The sequence below is a fragment of the Cervus canadensis genome, chromosome 25, assembly GCF_019320065.1.
Source record: "Cervus canadensis isolate Bull #8, Minnesota chromosome 25, ASM1932006v1, whole genome shotgun sequence".
Lineage (NCBI taxonomy): Eukaryota > Metazoa > Chordata > Mammalia > Artiodactyla > Cervidae > Cervus > Cervus canadensis.
In genome coordinates this window covers 51779076-51802620 of record NC_057410.1, presented here as the reverse complement: position 1 = coordinate 51802620, position 23545 = coordinate 51779076, and the positions used below count along the sequence as shown (strand labels likewise).

The window sequence follows — 23545 nt, the reverse complement described above, 5'->3', positions numbered from 1 at the left end:
ATTTGATCATGTTACACACATCCATCACATCTCAATTTTACGACCTGACACATAAAAAGAGTAGCGTTTTCCTTACAATACCATGAATATGGCATATTGTTCTTGTTCAGTTGCCCCGTCATGTCTGACTCTTTGTGAGCCCCCCAACTGCAGCATGCCAGGCCTCCCTGTCGCTCACCATCTCCCGGAGTTTTCCCCAAGTTCATGTTCATTGCATCAGTGATGCCATCCAGCCGTCTCATTCTCTGATGTTCTCTTCTCCTGCCCTCAATCTTTCCCAGCATCAGGGACTTTTCCAATGAGTCATCTGTTCGCATCAGATGGCCAGAATACTGGAGCTTCAGCATCAGTCCTTCCGGTGAAAATTCAGGGTTGATCTCCCTTAAGACTGGTTTGATTTCCTTGTTATCCAAGGGACTTGCAGGAGTCTTCTCCAGCACCACAGTTAGAAAGCATCTATTCTTTGGCCCTCTTGATGGTCCAGTTCTCACAACCGTACATGACCACTGGGAAGACCATAGCCTTGACTATAGGGACCTTTGTTGGCAGAGTAACGTCTCTGCTTTTTAACACACTGTCTAGGTTTGTCATCACTTTCCTGCCAAGAAGCAATCATCTTCTGATTTCATGGCTTCAGTCATCATCTGCAGTCATTTTTGGAGCCCAAGAAGATGATATCTGTCTCTACTTCCACCACCTTTTCCCTTTCCCCTTCTATTTGTCATGCAGTAATGGGCATCTGCCATGATCTTAGTTTTTTTTTTTTTATATATATTTAGTCTTAAGCTGGCTCTTTCACTATATATAATAGTTGCTTAATGAATGACAGGTACATTATTACCAGTTTGAACTAGAACTTATGACTTTTCTATACATTTCCACATTTTTTCACTCCCTCTTATCTTCTCACTGGAGTTACTTCAAACCTAGTTCTACTCTTTCCAATCATATATTCTTGGGACCACATCTCCTACATGACTGAGAAGTGACAGGCCATGGATCATTCAGCATTATTAAGAACCTGCAATGTGCCAGGAACTGTGTTTTGCAATGAATCTATAGTGTGAATCAGACTAAGTCTCCACCTGGATGAAACTGAGCCTGTTTCCTCCACTGCAGTGTCGTCATGCTTCAAAATGTTTAGTTTATTTTTACTTCCCTTATCTGTTGTAGGCTTGTCTCAGTGGCAGCTTGCCCTTCTTCTTTTCTAAGACTAATCTAACTTTTCTTACTTAGCTATACTAGAATTTTGCTCCAGCATTTATCCCTTCACCTACTGTCTCCAGTATCTATCTCTCCTAGATTGTCTTTTTCTATGCATAAATATTCCTCCCATATTTTTAAAAATAAAAGCACAAACAAGTCTCACGTGAACTTGCTTATTGCTTTCTCTTCTCTTCCTCTTTATCCATTGTTCTGCAATATGGCTTTTATATGAAGTCTATTTAAATAGCATTCTGTAACTGTGGCCTACTTTGGCCTTCTTGTAGCTATATTTTTTTCTTTTAAAACTGAAGCATTTATTCATCAAACAAGTTTTCTATGACACTACCTATACCCAGTTATTGTTCTGTTTTTTATCACAGTGTTTCATCCTTAGGTCTTCATTTCGTTTTTGTTTTTCACTGATTTTCTCAGATATTTATTGAGTTCCTATTCTAGGCACTCAGGTGCAGATCATATAGAATCTGTAAATGCTGTTTTAGAGTTTTGCCAAGAGAATGCACTGGTCATAGCAAACACCCTCTTCCAACAACACAAGAAAAGACTCTACACATGGAAATCACCAGATGGTCCATACTGAAATCAGATTGATTATATTCTTTGTAGCCAAAGATGGAGAAGCTCTCTTCAGTCTGCAGAAGCAAGACTGGGAGCTGACTGTGGCTCAGATCATGAACTCCTTACTACAAAATTCAGACTTAAATTGAAAAAAGTAGGGAAAACCACTAGACCATTCAGGTATGATCTAAATCAAATCCCTTATGATTATACAATGGAAGTGACAAATAGATTCAAGGGATTAGGCCTGACAGACAGACTACATGAAGAACTATGGATGGAGGTTCATAACATTGTACAGGAGGCAGTGATCAAGAGCATCCCCCCGCCACCCCAAATGCAAAAAGGCAAAATGGCTGCTGAGGAAGCCTTACAAATAGCTGAGAAAAGAAGAGAAGTGAAAAACAAAGGAGAAAAGGAAAGATATACCCATCTGAATGCAGAGTTCCAAAGAATAGCAAGGAGAGATAAGAAAGCCTTCCTCGGTGATCAGTGCAAAGAAAGAGGAAAACAAGAGAATGGGAAAGACAAGAGATCTCCACAAGAAAATCAGAGATACCAAGGGAATATTTCATGCAAAGATGGGCATAATAAATGACAGAAATGGTATGGACCTAACAGAAGCAGAAGATATTAAGAAGAGGTGACAAGAATACACAGAAGAACTGTACAATAAAGATCTTCATGATCCAGATAATCATGATGGTGTGATCACATACCTAAAGCCAGACATCCTGGAATGTGAAGTCAAGTGGGCCTTAGGAAGCATCACTATGAACAAAGCTAGTGGATATGATGGAATTCCAGTTGAGCTATTTCAAATCATGAAAGATGATGCTGTGAAAGTGCTGCACTTTCAATATGCCAGCAAATTTGGAAAACTCAGCAGTGTCCACAGGACTGGAAAAGGTCAGCTTTCATTCCAATCCCAATGAAAGGCAATGCCAAATAATATTCTAACTACCATACAGTTGCACTCATCTCACATGCTAGCAAAATAATGCTCAAAATTCTCTAAGCCAGGCTTCAACAGTACATGAACTGTGAACTTCCAGATGTTCAAGCTGGATTTGGAAAAGGCAGAGGATCCAGAGATCAAATTGTCAACATCCGTTGGATCATCAAAAAAGCAAGAGAGTTCCAGAAAAACATCTACTTCTGCTTTATTGACTATGCCAAAGCCTTTGACTTTGTGGATCACAACAAACTGTGGAAAATTCTTAAAGTGATGGGAATACTGACCATCTTACCAGCCTCCTGAGAAATCTGTATGCAAGTCAAGAAGCAATAGTTAGAAATGGACATGGAACAACAGACTGCTTCCAAATTTGGAAAGGGGTACCTCAAGGCTGTATATTGTCACCCTGCTTATTTAACTTACATGCAGAGTACCTCATGCAAAATGTTCAGCTGGATGAAGCACAGGCTGGAATCAAGATTGCCGGGAGAAATATCAATAACCTCAGATATGCAGGTGACACCACCCCTATGGCAGAAAGCGAAGAGGGACTAAGGAGCTTCTTGATGAAAGTGAAAGAGGGGAGTGAAAAAGTTGACTTAAAACTCAACATTCAGAAACCTAAGATAATGGCATCTGGTCCCATCACTTCATGGCAAATAGATGGGGAAACAATGGAAACAGTGAGAGATTTTATTTTGGGGGGCTCCAAAATCACTGCAGATGGTGACTGCAGCCGTGAAATTAAAAGATACTTGCTCCTTGGAAGAAAAGCTATGACCAACCTAGATAGTATATTAAAAAGCAGAGACATTACTTTGCCAATAAAGGTCCATCTAGTCAAAGCTATGGTTTTTCCAGTGGTCATATATGGATGTGAGAGTTGGACTATAAAGAAAGCTGAGCACTGAAGAATTGATGCTTTTGAACTGTGGTGCTGGAGAAAACTCTTGAGAGTCCCTTGGACAGTGAGGAGATCCAACCAGTACATCCTAAAGGAAATCAATCCTAAATATTCATTGGAAGGACTGATGCTGAAGCTGAAACTCCAATAGTTTGGATCAGTATTGGTTGAAAGAACTGACTCATTGGAAAAGACCCTGATACTAGGAAAGATTGAAGACAGGAGGAGAAGTGGACAACATAGGATGAGATGGTTGGATGGCATCATGGATTCAATAGACATGGGTTTATGGACATAAGCTCTGGGAGTTGGTGATAGACAGGGAGGCCTGGCCATGGGGCATTGCAGTCCATGGGGTCACAGAGTCAGACACTACTGAATGACTGAACTGAACTGAACTGACCTCCTTCACTAAAACTTCAGCACATATCTGTTGGTCATCTCATTCCCTACAAATGCTTGTTTATATCCTCAATCATAATCTTTCACTTAATTTCATTCTTATGGTCACATTTTCCTTCCGTTTCTCTGTGTCCCTACGTGGTCCTCAAAATGCCACCTGTTTCAAATGAATTTGACCATATTCATCTAATACTTTATTTTAAATGTCTCATGTCTGCTAATATCATCTTGATTATCTGAAAGATGATTTAAGGCTTTAAGATTAAAGTGAGTTTTGTTCTATTCTTCAAACCAGTGTTTTTGCTTCTGATCATTTTACTTCCTCCGTGAAGTATTTTAGATGAGTTTTGGCTTTTAAAACCATCTTTCTGAAAACCCTTCCCAATCCTCTTTTTTTAATTGTTGTTCAGTCACTAAGTTATGTCCAGCACTTTGTGACCCCATGGACTGTAGCCCACCAGGCTCCTGTGTCCACTCTCTTCCAGAGTTTGTGCAAATCCATGCCCAGTGAGTCAGTGATGCTATCTAACCATCTCATCCTTTGCCTCCCCGTTCTCCTTTTGCCTTCATTTTCCAAGCATCAGGGTCTTTTCCAATGAGTTGGCTCTTTGCATCAGGTAGCCAAAGTATTAGAGCTTCAGCTTCAACATCACTTGCTCCAATGAACATTCAAGAATGATTTCCTTTATAATAGACTGGTTTGATCTCCTTCCAGTTCAAGGGACTCTCAAGCATCCTCTCAGCACCATAATTTGAAAGCATCAATTCTTTGGTGCCCAGCCCTACTTATGGTCCAATTCTCATATCTGTACGTGACTACTGGAAAAACCATAGCTTTGACTAGATGGACCTTTGCCAGAAGAGCAAAGTCTCTGGTTTTTAATATGTTGTCATCTTTATAGGTTTGTCATAGCTTTGCTTCCAAGGAGCAAGCATCTTTAAATTTCATGACTGCAGTCACCATGTGCAATGATTTTAGAACCCAAGAAAATAAAATCTATAACTGCTTCCACTTTTTCCCCTTCTATTTGCCCTATCCTCTAACAAAGTTCAAATGTATTAGTCCTGGTATTCAATTTTTCTAACAACTGCTTCAATTTTATATTCCATTGAATCTCTGTCAGTTAATTGTAAGCCCTTTTTCTTTCAGTATTCGCTTCCCCACTTGTGCTTTTCACTTTTGCACCTGCATGATATCACACAAAGGTTGTTCCACCCATACCTTGAACACTTGTTTACCTTTGCTCATGGAATCCTATCTGTCCTTCAAAGCCCAACAGAAGCGACCCTTCTTTAGATCCTCTTTACCCTTCATTTCTTCAGATAAAATCAGTTCAGTTCAGTTCAGTTCAGTCGCTCAGTCGTGTCCAACTCTTTGAGACCCCATGAATTGCAGCACGCCAGGCCTCCCTGTCCATCACCAACTCCTGGAGTCTACCCAAACCCATGTCCGTTGAGTCGGTGATGCCATCCAACCATCTTATCCTCTGTTGTCCCCTTCTCCTCCTGGCCTCAATCTTTCCCAGCATCAGGGTCTTTACAAATGAATCAGCTCTTTGCATCAGGTGGCCAAAGTATTGGAGTTTCAGCTTCAGCATCAGTCCTTCCAATGAACACCCAGGACTGATCTCCTTTAGGATGGACTGGTTGGATCTCCTTGCAGTCCAGGGGACTCTCAAGAGTCTTCTCCAGCACCACAGTTCAAAGGCATCTCCCCCTATTCTGAAGCACAGTAAGGTATCTTATTTCTTTTGTCTTTCATCTTATATTACGTGTATCTTTGCTTGAGTTTAGAGACTTGTATCATTACTATTTATGCTTCACAGGATTCTGAAAGTGTGAAAGTGTTAGTTGCTAAGTCATGTCCAACTCTTTGTGACCCCATGGACTGTAGCCCGCCAGTCCATGGGATTCTCTAGGCAAGACTACTGGAATGGGTTGCTATTTCCTTCGCCAGGGCATCTTCCCAACCCAGGGACTGATGCATTGCATCGACAGGTCTCCTGCATTGCAGGCAGATTCTTTTCTTTTTTTTTTTTTAGTTTTTAAAACTTTATTTAAAAAAAATTTTGTTTTTATTTTCTATTATCTACAAAGTCAAAGTTTTTCCCTTAACTGAAAAGTTGAACCACTGCAGACAGTGATTACTTCATCAAACTTGATTTATAAATAATAATCCATCAGTTTGACGGTAAGAATTTACTGAACCTTTGTCAAGTTTAGTAAAAGGACGTTCCAATTTGATTTTTTTTTTTTAGCGGTAATAGCAGCAAGAATCACTCTTGTTACTTCTTTTGCTAGCTGATGCGTTCATGCCTTTCAAGGGTCATTAAAAAATAAATAACTTCCAGTTTCAGCAAGCAGAGCTGGGGTACTTGTGGGACTAAGAAACAGCATATGGAATATGGAACAGCCCACTAATGCCTCCTAAATGCTTCCACTCAGTCCAGATATCTTCCACTGCAAGTGAACTGTTGGCATTCCTATTGGATGTTACAAGAAATCAACATATATTTTTTTTCAAAACAAAATAATGAAATTCTAGTTTTCTGTGCTTCCAGTTGGTGGAAGCAGTTGAAGGGAGGGATTTGGCCTTTGGGCTCCTCCAGGGCAGCCTTACCACCGCCCTTGGTGGTGGGTTTGTACCGAGGTGCACGGGCCGTGTGGGGTGGCTGGGTGCAGGCCGGCGGAACTCGAGAAGGGGGATGGTGGAGACGGTCTGCTGCGCTGCTGGGAAGCCGTTGTGTGGACACTGCGGACTGCAGGCGGGGGTCCTGGAAGGCGGGCTTGGCGCGAGCGTGGTAAATGGCAGACTGCAGGCAGAGTCTTTGCCATTTGAGCCACCAGCAAAACCTTATAGGATTCTGAGCATACAGTTTTCCTCAATAAGCATATGTTAAAGAAATAAATTAGTTGAGAAGATCGTCCCCTCTTTAACAGAAAGTAACGTCACTCAGTCGTGTCCGACTCTTTGCTACAGCCTATCAGGCTCCTCCATCCATGGGATTCCTTCTCCAGAGGACTTTCCCGACCCAGGGATTGAGCCTGGGTCTCCTGATTGCAGGCAGTTTCTTTACCATCTGAGCTACCAGGGAAGCTCTTCAAAAGTGATTACTTATCACTGAAGCACACCAATAAGATAAATAAGCTAAAGTAATAAACTGTCTCTCCTGCCTGAGTAGTCTTCTAGAAGGCAAAGTAATTGCTATATGTGCAACTAACTTCTCTCTCATCCAGTTATTGTGGTGAGGAAGCACCTTTCTCAGTCAGGCAAATGGAACAGGGGCACCAAGTCATACACATTCCTTCCTCTGGAGATGTTTACTGTCATTGAGACTGCCATGCATGCAAATTCCTGCATGTAAATAAAGGAAATTTTAGCTAGGAACTTATATGAGAAAGATACTACAAATAGAAAAGTCACTAAATGAGTAATAGGTTTATAAGCATACTTCTGTAGAATTTTCTTTGTGAAAGTGATAGTTGCTCAGTTGTATCTGACTCTTTGTGACCCCGTGGACTGTAGCCCATTTCTGTCCATGGAGTTCTCCAGGAAGAGTACTGGAGTGGGTAGCCATTCTCTTCTCCAGAGGACCTTCCCCACCCATGGAGAGAACCTGCATCTCCAGCATTGCAGACAGATTCTTCATTGTCGCCAGGGAAGCCCAGAATATTCTTTATAAAACCTTAAAAAAAAATCACTTAGTAGTTTTTACCCTATATCATCTCCCTGAAATTTAGTATAGCAAATATAGTGATGTTTTCTTGATTAAGTCTAGAATTATACAAATATTGTAGAAATAGTATGTTTATTTCCCATAAAAGCTACTTAGGCTGTGTAACATCCAGTTTCTTTGATTGGGGCTGGAATTTTGAATCGCAAGTGAGTATAAATTATAATATTGCAAATTATATTGGTGAAAAAATATTTTAAAGACCCAGTGAAAGGGGATTTATTGTTTTCTTTTTGAACAAGGGTTTACAGTGAGGCTTGCCTGCATTAAGAAGTGTAATCTTTGTTATAACCCATATAGTAGGTGCTCAGCATATGTTGGCTGCATGATGGCAGTTGAAGAACCCATCTGCCTATGAAGTTCTATGAAATAGTGATTTTTAAAATTGAGTTTTGGAAAGAGAAGTCTAGTTAAATATAGAAGAATGCATGCATGCTACTCTGGAAAACTTAAAATATTCAAATTGGCAGACAAACATATTTTTGAAAAGTTAATTAAAGTATACAGTATAATCATAAGAGAGAGTCCCATAGTATATAACTTTAAAATATTAAATATATTCCTAGGTTTTCTTTCCTATTAGTACTCTGCTCCAGCTCAACCCAGACAGGAAAACAGGTACATTCTTTATGATTAGAAAGGACTCTTTTGTCATTAGCCCATACCAGATTGATAGTTTTTATCTGAGCTACCAGGGAAGCTCTTCAAAAGTGATTACAAGAGACCTGACAAGAGACCAAGTCTTCATTACCTAGAGGGAAACACTTAAATCATCCAAAGATGGCTGTTTTGTCCTGAGGAAGGTTTTCCGATGACTGCTCGGGATTCTGCTTACTCCCCAGGTAGCAAGGGTTGGTTTTGCTGCAGAACTGACAATGTCCACCTTGGGGTGGGTAGATTAGATTGGGAATGTATAGGAGGGGAGCTTGTCAAGGAAATTCAAGGAGCAGAATTGATAAGTTCTAAAGGGAATTCTAACCTGGTCCCCAGACTGAATCATAGATGCTTACACTTTATGGACTTATACAACTGTGCAGAAGATACAGAGTAAGAAGCAGAAGAAAGAGCACAGAGTAGAAGCTGTGGAAGAAAAATATACCAGAAGAGGCATACAACTCTACAGCTTGTCCAGGGAGTCCATCATTTGTTGAGTTGTGAATAAAATACCAATTTGGGGAGCAACTCTGGTGATGACTGAATTTTTTGGAGACATTTCTCTAATGCTGATTCGTAGAGCCTGAGTTCTCTACTGCATTAAAATTCTGCAATTACAGGGAGCAGTTCTGGTAACAATGGAAATTCATTCTTGTGTCTTTATACTTGTTGCCACCCAGCCCCAGGCTGGATGAGTCTATACGAGGTTCGTATGATTCTTTTTAAAAAAAAGAGATACCTGGTAAGAAATTAGCTTGATGGGTATGAATTTAAAGTGAGTATGAAGTTAGAAATGTAGTTATAAAGGGATTTATTTCCCTTAAAACCAGGCTATCTTTTTTTTTTAAGATTTTTAAAAGTTTGTTTATTTTTAATTGAAGGACAATTGCCTTACAGAATTGTGTTGTTTCCTATCATTTATTTTTAAACTTTTGCTGCTTTTAATTCACTGCTTCATAGTTAAAACAATTTGGTGCAGATTGAAATATCTTCTTGAAGGCTTATTTATATTTTGCATACAGATTTGTGATAATCTAGGCTTAACCATTGATTCTTGAAATTTTTCATAGTGATTAGCTGTCAGCCTTTTCACACTGATATTGTCCTACAGTGTAAGAAATGTTAGTGTTAGTTGCTCAGTCGTGCCCGACTCTTTGAGACCCCATGGACTGCAGCCCACCAGCCTACTCTGTCCATGACATTTTCCAGACAAGGATACTGGAGTGGGTTGCTATTTCCTTCTCCAGGGGATCTTCCCAACCCAGGGATCAAACCCGGGTCTCCTACACTGCAGGCAGATTCTTTACCTACTGAGCTACAAGGGAAGCCCCTTACAATGTAATAACCATTTTCAAAATGAGATAGGCTCTTACATTAGTGTTTTCTTCCATTACTCTAAATGTTTATCAGCCTCGTATATGTTCTACTTGTATATGGATTTATAGAAGACTCTAAAAGGAAGAAAACACAGGAAATAAATATAATTACCTTGATATAATACTGACAGCTAACACTTCTATCATGGTTACTAATTTTTAAACCCAGTTTGAATTGCCTTACATTCGATAATGTATTTAAATTTCAGAAAACCATATAAATTGGGACTATTATTGCCTGTACTTTTCAAGTGAGAAAAGGGAGGAACTGAGGGTTAAATAGTTTAGCTGAGTAAACATGGAGGGTAATGCCAGAACCAGAATTTGAATCCAAGTAATCTGATTTCCTGGAACTTCCTACTCGCCACTTCTATAACTAAATGATTCTTGATTGAGCCAGAGATAGAGTATGTAGCTATGTTACTTCAAAGCTATATTTTAATAGGATTATTTATAACATGGATGTACCTCCTTTACTAGATTATGAACCTGTGAGTACAAGAACCTTATTTTATTAACTTTGTCATCTATGGTGCTCAGTAAAATTTCTAGTATTCCTGAATTACAACTTATTATTGCTCTGAGATATTTTATCCAAGAGACTTCTACTTCAAAATCATCAGTTTTAGATCCACAAAACTTTTAGATTGAACAAAAAATGCAATTGTAACCTATAAGTGAAGTATTGCATTCATAATTCTCTTATTTCTTAACTATTTTTAAGAATAAAATAGCATGAATGAAGACTATTTTTGACTGATATAGAATAATTTTAGAATCACGTTACTTGGTTGACGCTTCTTCCTTTTCTTTTTTAAAATTACTCTTTCTTACAGGGTGCTGCTTTAATTAGAATGCTGGCTAATTTTATGGGCCATTCAGTATTTCAGAGGGGTTTGCAAGTAAGTAAAATGTTTTCTTTTTTTTTTTTTTTACATTTTTCCTTATTCTTGTGTTTATTTTAAAGATATTTCACAGCTTGAGAAATTGCTTATACAAAATTGCTGAATTTTATGGGAAACTATAAGGTAAGTAAGGTAAGCAGTGCCTTACCATATGAAAAATGAAAATGGTAGATAAGACTCTGTATTAACCCACAAAACTCGAAAGGTTATATCATTTAGAATCTCTTTAATATGCATTTTAAAATTGAAGTAATTTTCAAATATAGCAGATCCTAAATAGTCTATATACGATTTCACAAAAGTCTATTTCCGTTTTCTTCCATTTAAAAGTTTATATAAAATGAAAGCAAATTGTGTTAGCCTTTTTGGAATTATGCACTGTTTGAGAAATTCTTAACACTTTTTCAGATACGTGCCTTTTATGTTGTTCGCTGTTTTAATGTTGATATACAGAGATTGTTATTTGTTCCAAATATATTAAAGTGTTTTTTTTTTTAAATTAGGAAATACAGTACTTTAAATAAAGAAGGAAAAAAAGAAACAGTTTTATTATAATACATTTACAGTATGAAACATGGAATCTAGGAGTAGATTCTTAGAAAAGGAAGATTCTTAAATTCTCAAAAGCAAACACAAATATGGAAAAATAGAATTTTTATTCCATTGAATCTGTTGGAGTAAATCATGTTCCTAGCAGCTGTGATTGATGAATTATTTATGATGCATTCTGCTACTTAGAAGTGTCCTTTAAAGTAAATTGATGTTCACCTGAAATACAATTATGCTAAGACAGAGAGAGCAATCAATCTTATCTTTCTCAGTAAGCTTTTCATTTTGAAATTTAAATAAACTACATATGGGATCAGGTCATGTTTTAGTAGTCTAATTCTATCTTTACCCAAAATAAACTAAACAATAAAATACAAAACAAGAGTTAAATATGTTATGACAAAGCTCTAAATACTTAACACAAGAGAAAAAATATATATAAATTCCTTGAAGAATAATTTTCCTTAGAAAATATTTTTACCAAATTGTTCCACCTGGGGTTGGAATTATTTTAATCAGCTCTTTCCATTAGGGCCACCTTTGGAATCGCTGAATTCTGTTGACTCTGTTTGCCAAGTGCTAAAGTCTCTATTCTGATCACATAGTTAGGAAAATCTCTTTTTTTTTCCCTCTGTGAGTGACCTCCATGAATATCAACTATCTGGAGAAATGTCCTTCCTTATCCCCACTCCTTTGTTTTCCCACTGAAGTTGTAGCATGACAGTACAGTTCCAGAAAATAGCTAAGCTTTCCTAAGAGCTCCACAAATTGAATTTAATTTCCTGGTAGCAAGTTGATGTGAAATCACTTTCTGTATACAATTTTTATTTAATTTTTTTCTTCTCATTTGTGTGTTTAGATTTGCTTGGGAGATTGAATAACTATACTTATGTTATCTGGGAAGGATTTTTTTTTTCAATGTTTTTCCTTTTCTTATGGTACTTTCTGTGGTGTGCAAAATAGATCAACTTTTAATACACCGTCTTCTGCTGACCCGGTCGGTTCAGGTTTGTCTGTAACGGACTCTACCCTCCAACTCCCATGATATTAAACTTTCATTTGAAGCGTGTATTAATGTGTTATGCGCTGGTACTTGATTTGGTTAATTCTCAACTCAGGGACTCTGTGTTTGTCAACATTGCATTTCATTTGCCTGTGACATCTCATTGATCAGATAGATCTTTATCCTTCAGTACTTTCCTTGCCGCTTTATTTATACTCATCACTCAAACTGATTTAGTGTATCATCAGCAGTTTGGATTAGTTTACAGTAGATTCGTGTGTCTAGGTGATAAATTATCATCTCTTGTGCATGAAGATGCATGGGATATGGCTTGAAAATGACCTCCTGAACAGACACTTCATGTCATGGTGCTGAGTGGTCACAGAGTTGATATTAATATATTTCCCATCCACAAGCCTCTGGGGAATCTTGGTTTACATGTTGCTGAAAGAGCTAATCAAGACTGTCAGTGCTTATCTCTGCTGGAAAATCTATTAATTGTTTTTATATTAACAGTGGCTATTTCTATGTTGACAAGTGGAAGTTTATATTTGCACATAGACCCAGGGCTAGATTTACAAATGTAGGCATCCTAAATTGCACATAGTATTTTTTTCATATATTCTCCCCCTATTCCACCATCCCTCTCTTTCTTTCTTCTTCCCTCACTCCATATTTCCTTTCTTTCTTTTTTTTTTTTGTTTTAGTACTTGGACCTTAGCCCTGGTGTTCCACACCTGAACAATACTATAATGGTGGTTTCTTCTGAAACTTGGTTTCTCTTGAATCTTTCAGTCCTTGTGATCCATCTTAAGCTCTTTTGGGAACAAGGAAAATGTATTTTACAAATACATTCACAAATAAATAAAACAATATATTTATACAATATAAATTTAAAATATAATAAAAACACATAATAACATATTATATTAATAAAGTACAAATATAATGTTACATAATAAATACAATAAAAATAGTATAAAGGTAGATGAGTTAACATGTTTATATTTAACTTAGCAAGTATCTGTGTATTGATTCAGCTACATATTTCTTAACTTTTATAATATTTTGTATTGGACAACATATTTCAAGTTTCAACTTATACATACATCCCTCAGTAGAAGGGGACTCCAGAGACTTTTTGAGAAAAGTTTTGTTTCTAGTATCCATATAATCCATTCAATCAGCTATCTGAATATCTGGTAAATGGTTTCATACTGAATATTCACAACTTTCCTTGGTCTGATCTTCTTGATTTTTTGGTCCAGTTCCCTTATTTCTTGAATGTTGTGTGTTGCTTAAATGGTTCAGTTTTGCATAATTTTTTAAATAAGTTGCCTCCAAACTTCTTTTAGTATGTAATAGACAGAACGCACATTCTGTCTGTTTAGACTGTAATAGATGGCATAGCTCTTCTCAGGTGGCTTATTGGATAAAGAATCCATCTACAGGGCAGGAGACCACCTGCAATGTAGGAGACCGCCTACAATGCAGGAAACCCAGGTTCCATCCCTGGGTCAGGAAGGTCCCCTGAACAAGGAAATGGCAACCCATTCCAGTGTTCTTGCCTGGGAAATCCTATGGACAGGTGAGCCTGGCAGGCTAGAGTCGGACGTGACTGAAGCGACTAAGCCCCATTAATAAGTCAGTTTCCATTTTGTTTTGATGGTTAAATTGAAAGTGAAATAGAGCAAATGAAGTGTGAACCTTTGTGGATTATGTATGCCACTTATAAATAATACATTTTTTTTAAACACAGAAATATTTGTATTTTTGTAAGTTCTGTTTAGCTACTGTTCTTCCATAGTAGATTACCCCAAACAATTGCTGGAATATTTTGGGACACAAGAGGCAATGGAATAAGTAGGGAGAAACATTATTCTTTTTTTGAACTCTTTATTTTGTATTGGGGGTGTAACTGATTAGCAATGTTGTGAGTTTCAGGTGAACAGTGGAGGGACTCAGCCACACATACAAACTCTCCTCCCACCCAGCCTCTCCCCCAAACTCCCCTTCCACCCAGGCTTCCAAATAACGCTGAGCAGAGTTCCATGTGCTATACAGTAAGTCCTTGTTGGTTATCCATTTTAAATATAGTAGTGTGTACATGTCCATCCCAAAGTTCCTAACTATCCCTTCCCCCCGTATTTCCCCCCTGACGACCATTATTCTTGTTCCTAATTAATGATGGGCTTTCTGTTAGTCACTAAGTCCTTCCTGGCCTCTGACTTCATAGTTATAAAATGCAAGAGTAGAATTAAAATTTAGATTTTTTTCATCTTATTAATGCATTTTACTAGTTAGACAATTTGGATTTGATACTTTAATTTGGGACAACTGTTTCAATTTAATGGGAGAATTTAACTAGCGTTCCTGAATCTTCAGTTAATCATCTGCATAGTGAGACTATATGGCTTTGACCCTTTTGGGAGAGTTAGAGGATAGAAGTCAGGGAAAGCACTCCTAGATGTCAGAAAATCAAGAAATTTTGGTATCACAGAGAAAACACCCATACATTCAGTGTAGTTCTAGTCAGGCTTTGGGAGAGCATGGGATCAGATGTGTTTGTTCAGTTCAGCATTTTAATCCAGAAGTCCTTGGATTCTTTCTTCGGTTGACTTCTGTGGCACTGTGTTCTGAGTATCTTCTTAGTTAACCTCATGCTTGACCTCTACTACTGCAAGAATTGCTGAATCTTTCTGAAATTTTCACATCTTTAAGTTCCTAGGTTTCTTATATTTTAAGTACACATAGTACTTTTTACCCATGTGTACAATGTTTGTACATATGATCAATAAATTGGGATCTACTTTTACCTTGTTTTTATAATTTAAGCTTCCACAGCTCAAATCCTCATTCTTACCTAAGTACTCTAGACTTATTTTTAAAGTAAATCATTCAGAGAAGGATTCTTTTAGATAGAATTGTTTCACATGACTTTGACCTTTCTTAGTTGATTTTTACTTGTTTTCATCTCCCTAGTTACATTTTTTATAATTTTTCTTTGAGTTTTTAGAAAAATAAAGAATAAAGGTATAATTTTAATTTGACATCCTCAGATAACATTGACTCAGTAGCTATTAAAAAATAATTAGTACATACTACTACTGTTTTTTCTTTTCAAACAAAACAATATCATTTTAATGATTTGAGCCTGGCAGTACTGTTCTTTATGTTGTTAAGAGGCAACACCAGGGAACTAAAATTATAAAGAAAGATCATTGTTAAACATGATATAAACTCACTTCGAAATCCGTCACAGTGAGTCACCTTCCTGCTCATCCAGTGAAGGTAATTCAATATCATTTAAAATATGGTTGAATAAAGAAAGATCTTTTTGATTAGTATTTAACTGCTCTTTTCCATAAGGTAACCTACAAAAAGATGTTTGGCTCCAATTATCAGGGTGGAAATTGCTTATGCAAATCAATGTAAGGCAATGAGGTGTGGATAAGAAGTAAATATCATTATTATTGGTTGTGCTCATAAAATTCTGATAGCCTAAAGGTAATGATAGCACGAAGCTATAGGGGTTATCAGTAGCTACAACATACTCAATAACCTGTGTTCCACGAGAAGCTACATGTTAACATGTGTATACAGGATTTTTATTTGAAAGCTGAAAGCTTATGTCTGTGAGACAGTGGTTTGCTCCCTTGCATGTAAGTTTTTAGATAAATGGAAAGTCAGAAAGGAATGGAAAGTCAGAAAATAACAGAGGAACAGAGACAGTGTGTCAAAGTTAATTTCCTTTCTGAAGAGATAGTATTGTGTTTTTAATCAGATGGTAGCTGAATCATGCTTCATCTAAAACTGAATGACCATAGGCAGGTTCTATTCACATTTCTCCCTGTTTCACTAAATCGCTGTGCAGTTTTAGGTATGCTATAGGTAGAAAGGTTAATTAACTCTTCATGATAATTTTTTGTCATCACTCAATACCGTATGATAATAATACTATCATTGATCATGTTTAGTCATTGGATTTGACCTAATTAGCATCTAACTTATTAAAGACCAACTACAAAGCTAAACTCACCGGGTATTCTATAGAGAAAAAAATATTAATTTTAAGGAAAGATTCTATGAATTTGAGAGTCAAGAATACTATCTCTAATAAAAGCCAACTACTTCAAAAACATAAATAGCAAAAACTATTCATATTTCTTAATCAGAGAAAAATAACTTCTATTCATCAGTTTTAGTTAATTTGCTTATATACAGCTACTGACTGAATTCTTATCATTTTGCCTCTGAAATAAATGTTGTTAGTTGACTACTGTGACTATACAGCAGTAACTAAAAAGCCTTCATTGGTAGTGACATATATCTCTATCTGTTTATCCCACAAGCATTTACCCAGATTAATGGCAGGTCTTAGAAATTTATTCTTACTGGTTTCTTTTACCTGTTAGTCAAGAGCTCAAGATATATTCATTTTGTGAAAGTGTTAGTCACTCAGTCATGTCCAACGCTTTGCAACCCCATGGACTGTAGCCCATCAGGCTCCTCTGTCCATGGAATTCTCCAGGCAAGAATACTGGAGTGGGTTGCCATTCACTTCTCCAGCAGATCTTCCCAACCCAAGTATTGAACCTGGGTCTCCTGCTTTGCAGGCAGATTCTTTACCATCTGAGCCACCAGGGAAGCCCTTTATTCATTTTAACTAATAGGGTTCATACTGTAAAATGATGTTTTTGATAATTTTATTTAAAATATATTTGTGAAGTGATTTGACATATTTGACTGATGTGTAAATATGTAAATATGCACATTCTGGGATACGTATACCTATCTACAAACACTCTCTCCTTGTAAACATTACCATTTGGTTATATTACTAGTTCAGAGGTACAACAAACTTGCCTTAGAGGCATTTTCCTCTAACCTAATTAGTTCTTGCATCAGCAGTTTTCTTTCGTTTCCTTTTTTATTTTTTCTCTTATATTATGTTCTATTTTCAGAATGTTCATGTAATAGCCTAGAACTATATATTTGGCAATATTGAAAGCTTTAATGCTAAAAAAAAAAACCCTTCCATGTTGGGAAGATTTTTTTTAACTCCTGTTTTCATAATTGCTAGATAATTCTAGTACATAGTTTAGTACTAGTAATATGGCATAGATGTACTTAATAATTTTAGTTTTTTTTCCTAGTTGACAAGCATTTACATTACTTTCCAATACTGGTAAAATAAATAACTGAAATAATTTTTAAATTATAGATTTACCCATTGTATTTTGATTTTCTTTTAATCTACATTTCTGGAAACACATTACTAATTTTTTCCTCTAAGATATTAAGTCAACAAGTGCTCGGGCCTGGTGCACTGGGAAGACCCAGAGGAGTCGGGTGAAGAGGGAGGTGGGAGGGGGGATCGGGATGGGGAATAAGTGTAAATCTATGGCTGATTCATATCAATGTATGACAAAACCCACTGAAATGTTGTGAAGTAATTAGCCTCCAACTAATAAAAAAATTAAAAAAAAAAAAAGATATTAAGTCAATACATAATTTAGAAAGAAAGTTTGAAAGTTCTATTTTTATAATACACCAAGCAAATAGCATCATGTCTCATTTTCAAAACACATTTCTCACCAATTTAATCCGTAAAAATTTGCTATTTCAACGTATGTGTTTTGATCACAAATGAGATTGAAAACTTTTCATGTATCCTCTTGCCTCTCACTGTTATCACTTACTTTTATATGACATTTTTATCCATGTGTCTGTTTAAAAAATTAAAGTTTTCCTTTTCTAAACTTGAAACTATTCATAAACAGTTATAGAAATAATGAACTGTAATATATTTATGCTAATTCTGTTTCCTCTCTGATATCTAAATGTCAAAATTAAGTTGTGAAAAGCCGTATGTTATAAGTAAGTGGCTTAAGAATGCTGGAAAGACCTATCCTAAGTTATGTGTTTGGAACCTATCTTACAAAAGGTTCAAGTGTATTCAAAATTCCATGTTGATCTGCCTCTGTATTTCTGTCTATGAAAGAGAAGGCCCTGTGTTAGTACGTCACACAAAGAAGTGGGGATATCCGTGTGTCATCTTGCATCTTATTTCCTTTTGCAATCAGTCTCTTGTATTCACTTTTTCACGTCTGCTCAAAGACTCTCTCTACGATTATGTTACAGATCATTTTTCCCCCCTTCAGAGCAATAACTCATTTTAGTGTCAAAAACTTTCCTTAATGCTTTGTGCTCGTAAACCAAACTATGATTTCTCTTCCTGCATCTCTTTATATCCCCGTAGTTCACCCATCAGATATGTTCAGTCACTCATTCATTCCACACATACTGCATGGCCACACAATGTCAGATACCATGATATGTACCAAGTATTTAAATATTCAGGGTAGGCTACATACAACAGATATGCCCCCTGATCTCATGAATCATATTTTTGGACAAGATTGATACTAAAAAGAAAATAGGCAAATACAGATATATTTCCTAAACGTGATAAATACGAGGCAGGAAAAAGGAAATAGGATGTTGTGAGAGAACATATAAGATGGGTGGGTCAGGCAACTTTAGATTGGGTGTTTAGAAAATCCTTCTTGAGAAGAAGGCATGTGTCCTGAGTTCTGAAGGATGAGAAAGGGGGTTGGGGGAGATTGTTCTGGGAAGATGGAAGGGCTTGCACAAAGGGCTGAAGGAAGGAACTCTGTGTTCAAGGAAAAGAAACGAGCTCGTGTAGATGAGCAGAGTTAGTCAGGACAAGAGACAGGAGGACAGGAGCTAATTATGCAATGCCACAGTGCACGGTGCTTAAGAAGGCCGGGTTTTATTCTGAGTGCAGTGGGAGGTGATTCACCAATTTTAAAACTGGGATTCAACCTGGTTCTATTTATACTTAAAATAATTATCTGGCTAATTATAGTAATACATTGGGACTGGGGCAATCAGCATACCAGTAGGGGAATTAGGTAATAAAATATAGGAAGATGGTTTAATATTTGGGTGAGAGATGATAAAGGCTTAAAGAGTCACTAGATATATAGAGACATAGATGGATTCAGTGTTTTTGGAAAGTAGGATGAAATAGACCTAGGGATAGATTGGCTGAAGAGTGTGGTATGAGAGGAGGAAAAGGCACGTGAGAATGATTCTGAAGTTTCTGGCTTGGAAGCCTGAAACAGTCCAGAAGGGCTAGACTGTTGGAGGTGGAAGGAAGAGAAGGTGCTAGTAAAAGAGGCTGTATCAGGTTAAGTGTCAATTGCTCAGTCGTGTCCGACTCTTTGCGACCCCATGGACTGTAGCCCCCCGCTAGGATCCTCTGTCCATGGGACTTTTCAGACAAGGATACTGGAGTGGGTTGCCATGCCTTCTCCAGGGGATCTTCCTGACCCAGGGATTGAACCCAGGTCTCCTGCACTGCAGGCGGATTCTTCACCATCTGAGTCACCAGTAGGATGACTGAAGAGGCAGGCAGCAGGCCAATGGTACGCTGTCACTCATGTCAAGAAAAAAAGCATATTTCAAGAATAAGAAAGTGACCAAGGAGGTTAAATGCTGCTGAGAGGTGAAATAAAATAAAAACTAAAAAGTGTTCCTTTTGGCAGTTTGCATATTTAATGACTTTAGTGGACTGTGTTAAAGGGTGGAGGGGAAATGTCTAAGAAGAGACAGTGTATCTAGGATAAAATTTTTAAAATTTGCCAAGGAAGGAGATCAGAAAAACAGAGGAGGTAGTTAGAGGGCTAAGGAAAGTTTTTTTTTTGTTTTAAAAATGGGAGACAGGTGTGCTACTTTTAGGCTGGTAGAGAAGGAGTCGGGACAGAAGAAGTTGGTAGCACTGCAGAAGAAAGAGATAACAGGGGCTTTGGTTCTTGAGACAGTAAAAAGGCAGGTCTTCTATAAGAGAGACCCTTCCAGGAAATTTGGAGATTTGGAAATCAGAAAATAAGGGAGTTAATTTTCTGATGAATTCTATTTGTTTATTTATGTCACACCGTGAGGCTTGTGGAATTTTAGTTTCATAATCAGGGGTCAAACTGAGGCCCACACTAGTGAAAGCACGTCCTAACGACTGGACCACCAAGGAATCCCAAAATCTGTGTTTTAGCGTTCTGTGAGGCAAGGTCACTAGCTGAAAGTGAGGTAGTGCTGAGTGGTAGAGAGGTCTGAAGACAGACCTGGGATGAGTCACCTGCCTGCTAGTCCTGAGTGCCTATTTGAGTTTGGTGATTATGAATTTATAATAATACTCAACTGCTCAAATTGCCTCATTTTTCTCCTGTCATGTTAAGCATGTTGTGCAAGTCTGAAGAAGCAAATACTTGAGTTTGTCCAGGATTGGGGTTGTTGCCAGGTAGTCTAATTGCAAAACAGAGCTGCAAGGGAGATGAGGCTGTTTGCTGGAAACTGATTCAGATACAACTGTCATAGAAGCTGAATAATCAGGGAAACAAAAGCAGGGAGGACCTGATAGATAACTATCTGTCTAGGTAACAATGTCAACAGTATTATTTATATAATATAATATATCATTTATATTAGTAAGTATATGTGATTTTACCATTTAATAAAAGGCACCCCCATGCTTCTGAGCCTATGGGAAATTTAATCTGTCCTTAGGGAATTGCCCTTATGTCACTCCCGCTAATAGGAGAATGTTCTAGGGAACTTCGTCCGTCCAGAGCATCTGGTGAACACCTGTGTTCGCACCCGCACCGGCAAGCAGTGGTGGAAGTTTCGGGGAAGAGTTGAGGCAGTCACTGCCTGCGTGTTTGGTGTGCATCTGGTTCAAGCCTGGCCTTCCTGGCACCCTGCGGGATGCTGTCTGTTGCTTTGCTGCTCACTTAGGTCTGGCTATTCTGTGCTGAGGAGCTGCTAGTGACTGCCCTGCCCTCTCATCACTGGTCCCTCACCTCAGAGCACCTCTGTGGAAAGCAGAGGCCAGGGTCTCTTTCTTTCTTCAGACTTGGGTAAGGGAGGTTTCTAAGCTTTTCTCACATATAAAGAAACTTTGATCTCAGTTTTTTTCTTGCAATTTGACTTTTTTTAAAACTAAAAATAATATTCCTCCGAGAACTTTCCTCTTACAGGTTAGTGCATTTAATTTCCCTCCCTTGGTCCTCTAGAATATTTTGACTTCTCTTGGAGACAATGTTGAAGAAGATGTTGACTCCGGACTATTTTTTCCTGTGAGCTTGATCTTAAAATAACTGAAGTTTCTCAGCTCCTTTGGGTGGCAGACTTTTTTTCCCCCTAAGTGCTTTACTTGTTTTATGTCATTTTCTATGCACACTGTTCTCAAGTAAGTACTATATTATCTACTTTTTTCAGTTGAAGAAATTAAGGCTTAGAGAAATTAGATATCTTACCCAAGATCACATGGCTGTTAAAGATTAGCTTGAATCCTTAGTTTTCCTGAATATGCACATCATAATCTCTTTCTCAGTCGAGTTTCATTTTCTTCTCAGTGACTCACCAGCTCTGAGTAAGAAAACTCCATGTGCATGGCTTACAGTCAGTGGGCATCTGGGTTTACAAAAGGCAGTGTATTTTTACCAGCCAGGATATGTTTTGTCTATTTTGTGAGCTTGCTGTGGTCAAAACACTTTACTTGGACCTTTGGAAAAAGCAATTCACAAACTTCAGTTTTACCGATAGATTCACTTTATGTGTCAGTAATACTTCAAGCTAGCAGTAGAAGTGAGAGGTAGGGATATCTGAGTACCCAGAGTACCCCTATAGACTTACATTCACACCACTTTGCTGACAGGTGTAAGACCCTGACAGGTTGTTCTGGAAAGGGAGTACAAATTCAACAGCGGTAATATTGCCTCTCTGGTGATGTTCCTGCATGTTGGGGCATTGATGGTATGGCCTAAAATTGCTAAATAAGAGATATGTGAAAATAGAACTGAATTGAGAACATGCCACTGTCTATAATTTAAGACAAACAAACAAAACATCTTTCATGGGCTAGCAGGTTGTTTTGATGTAAAATTTTCTGGCATATTCACAACTTTAAGAAAGAATACTGATTTTACAGAATTTGTACTCATTAGGTGGGATAAGGGATTTTTAAAAAGTGTAAAATACCTTTTGGGTCCTACAGAAATATCTGAGCGCTTCTATAACTAAGCAACTTCTGAAAGTTAATTGAAGTTAAGCACACATTTAAAAAATCAAAGTGGCCTGCAAACAATGACATAACTGACTTTTCAACTGTTATTGCTCTAGCTGTTGAAACAGCATTCCTTCTGAAATTCCACTTCTTTTTCATTGTATCTTGTGGTCAGAAACTGCTATACCTCAAAATGTTGGGTAATGGTTCCATTTTTACAGAGTTTCTTCTTGGAAACTGTTGTAATTTAATAATAAACATTTAATGATTATTTATACCTTTCTATCCTGTTCTTGTTTAATAGAATTAAAATACAAACATCCTGTTATTTTCCATCATGCCTTTACAATACTTTGCTACTCACTTTTACTTAATTTCATAATGTTTAGCCAGTCTTCGTGTATTAACCAAACTATTATTTTGAGCTGCAGCCTAGCTTTGTGTTTCAATTGGTCACCTGTCACTGTTTTAGTCTCTTACTTCTGTTTCTCAAGGTCAGGGAATGTAGAAACATCCTCTGAAATGCATGGCCAGGCTTCAAATGTTGGTTTTTTTTTTAAATTAATTTGTTTTTTTATTGAAGCATAATTGCTTTACAGAATTTTGCTGTTTTCTGTCAAACCTCAACATGAATCAGCCATAGGTATACATATGTCCCCTCCCACTGAACCTCCCTCCCGTCTCCCTCCCCACCCCACCCCTCTAGGTTGACACAGAGCCCCTGTGTGAGTTTCCTGAGACACACAGCAGATTCCCGTTGGCTCTCTATTTTACACATGGTAATGTAAGTTTCCATGTTACTCTTTCCACACATCTCACCCTCTCCTCCCCTCTCCCCATGTCCATAAGTCTATTCTCTATGTCTGTTTCTCCATTGCTGCCCTATAAATAAATTCTTCACTACCATTTTTCTAGACTCCATTTATATGCATTAGATTATGATATTTATCTTTCTTTTCCTGACTTACTTCACTCTAAATAATAGTTACTAGGTTCATCCACCTCATTAGAACTGACTCAAATGCATTCCTTTTTATGGCTGAGTAATATTCCATTGTGTATATGTACCACAACTTCTTTATCCATTCATCTGTTGATGGACATCTAGGTTGCTTCCATGTTCTAGCTATTGTAAATAGTGCTGCAATGAACAATGGAATACATGTGTCTCTTTCAATTTTGCTTTCCTCA

The 23545-nt window shown here is 37.5% G+C and overlaps 1 protein-coding gene across 1 annotated transcript in view; it reads left to right on the top strand.

Annotated features, from left to right (window-relative positions):
* TRHDE (thyrotropin releasing hormone degrading enzyme) overlaps positions 1–23545 on the top strand; it is a 427468-nt gene that overhangs the window by 294619 nt on the left and 109304 nt on the right. The window contains exon 7 of the mRNA XM_043447137.1: positions 10647–10712. Within this exon, the coding sequence (XP_043303072.1) occupies positions 10647–10712 (66 nt within the window). The remainder of the gene's footprint in view (positions 1–10646; positions 10713–23545) is intronic.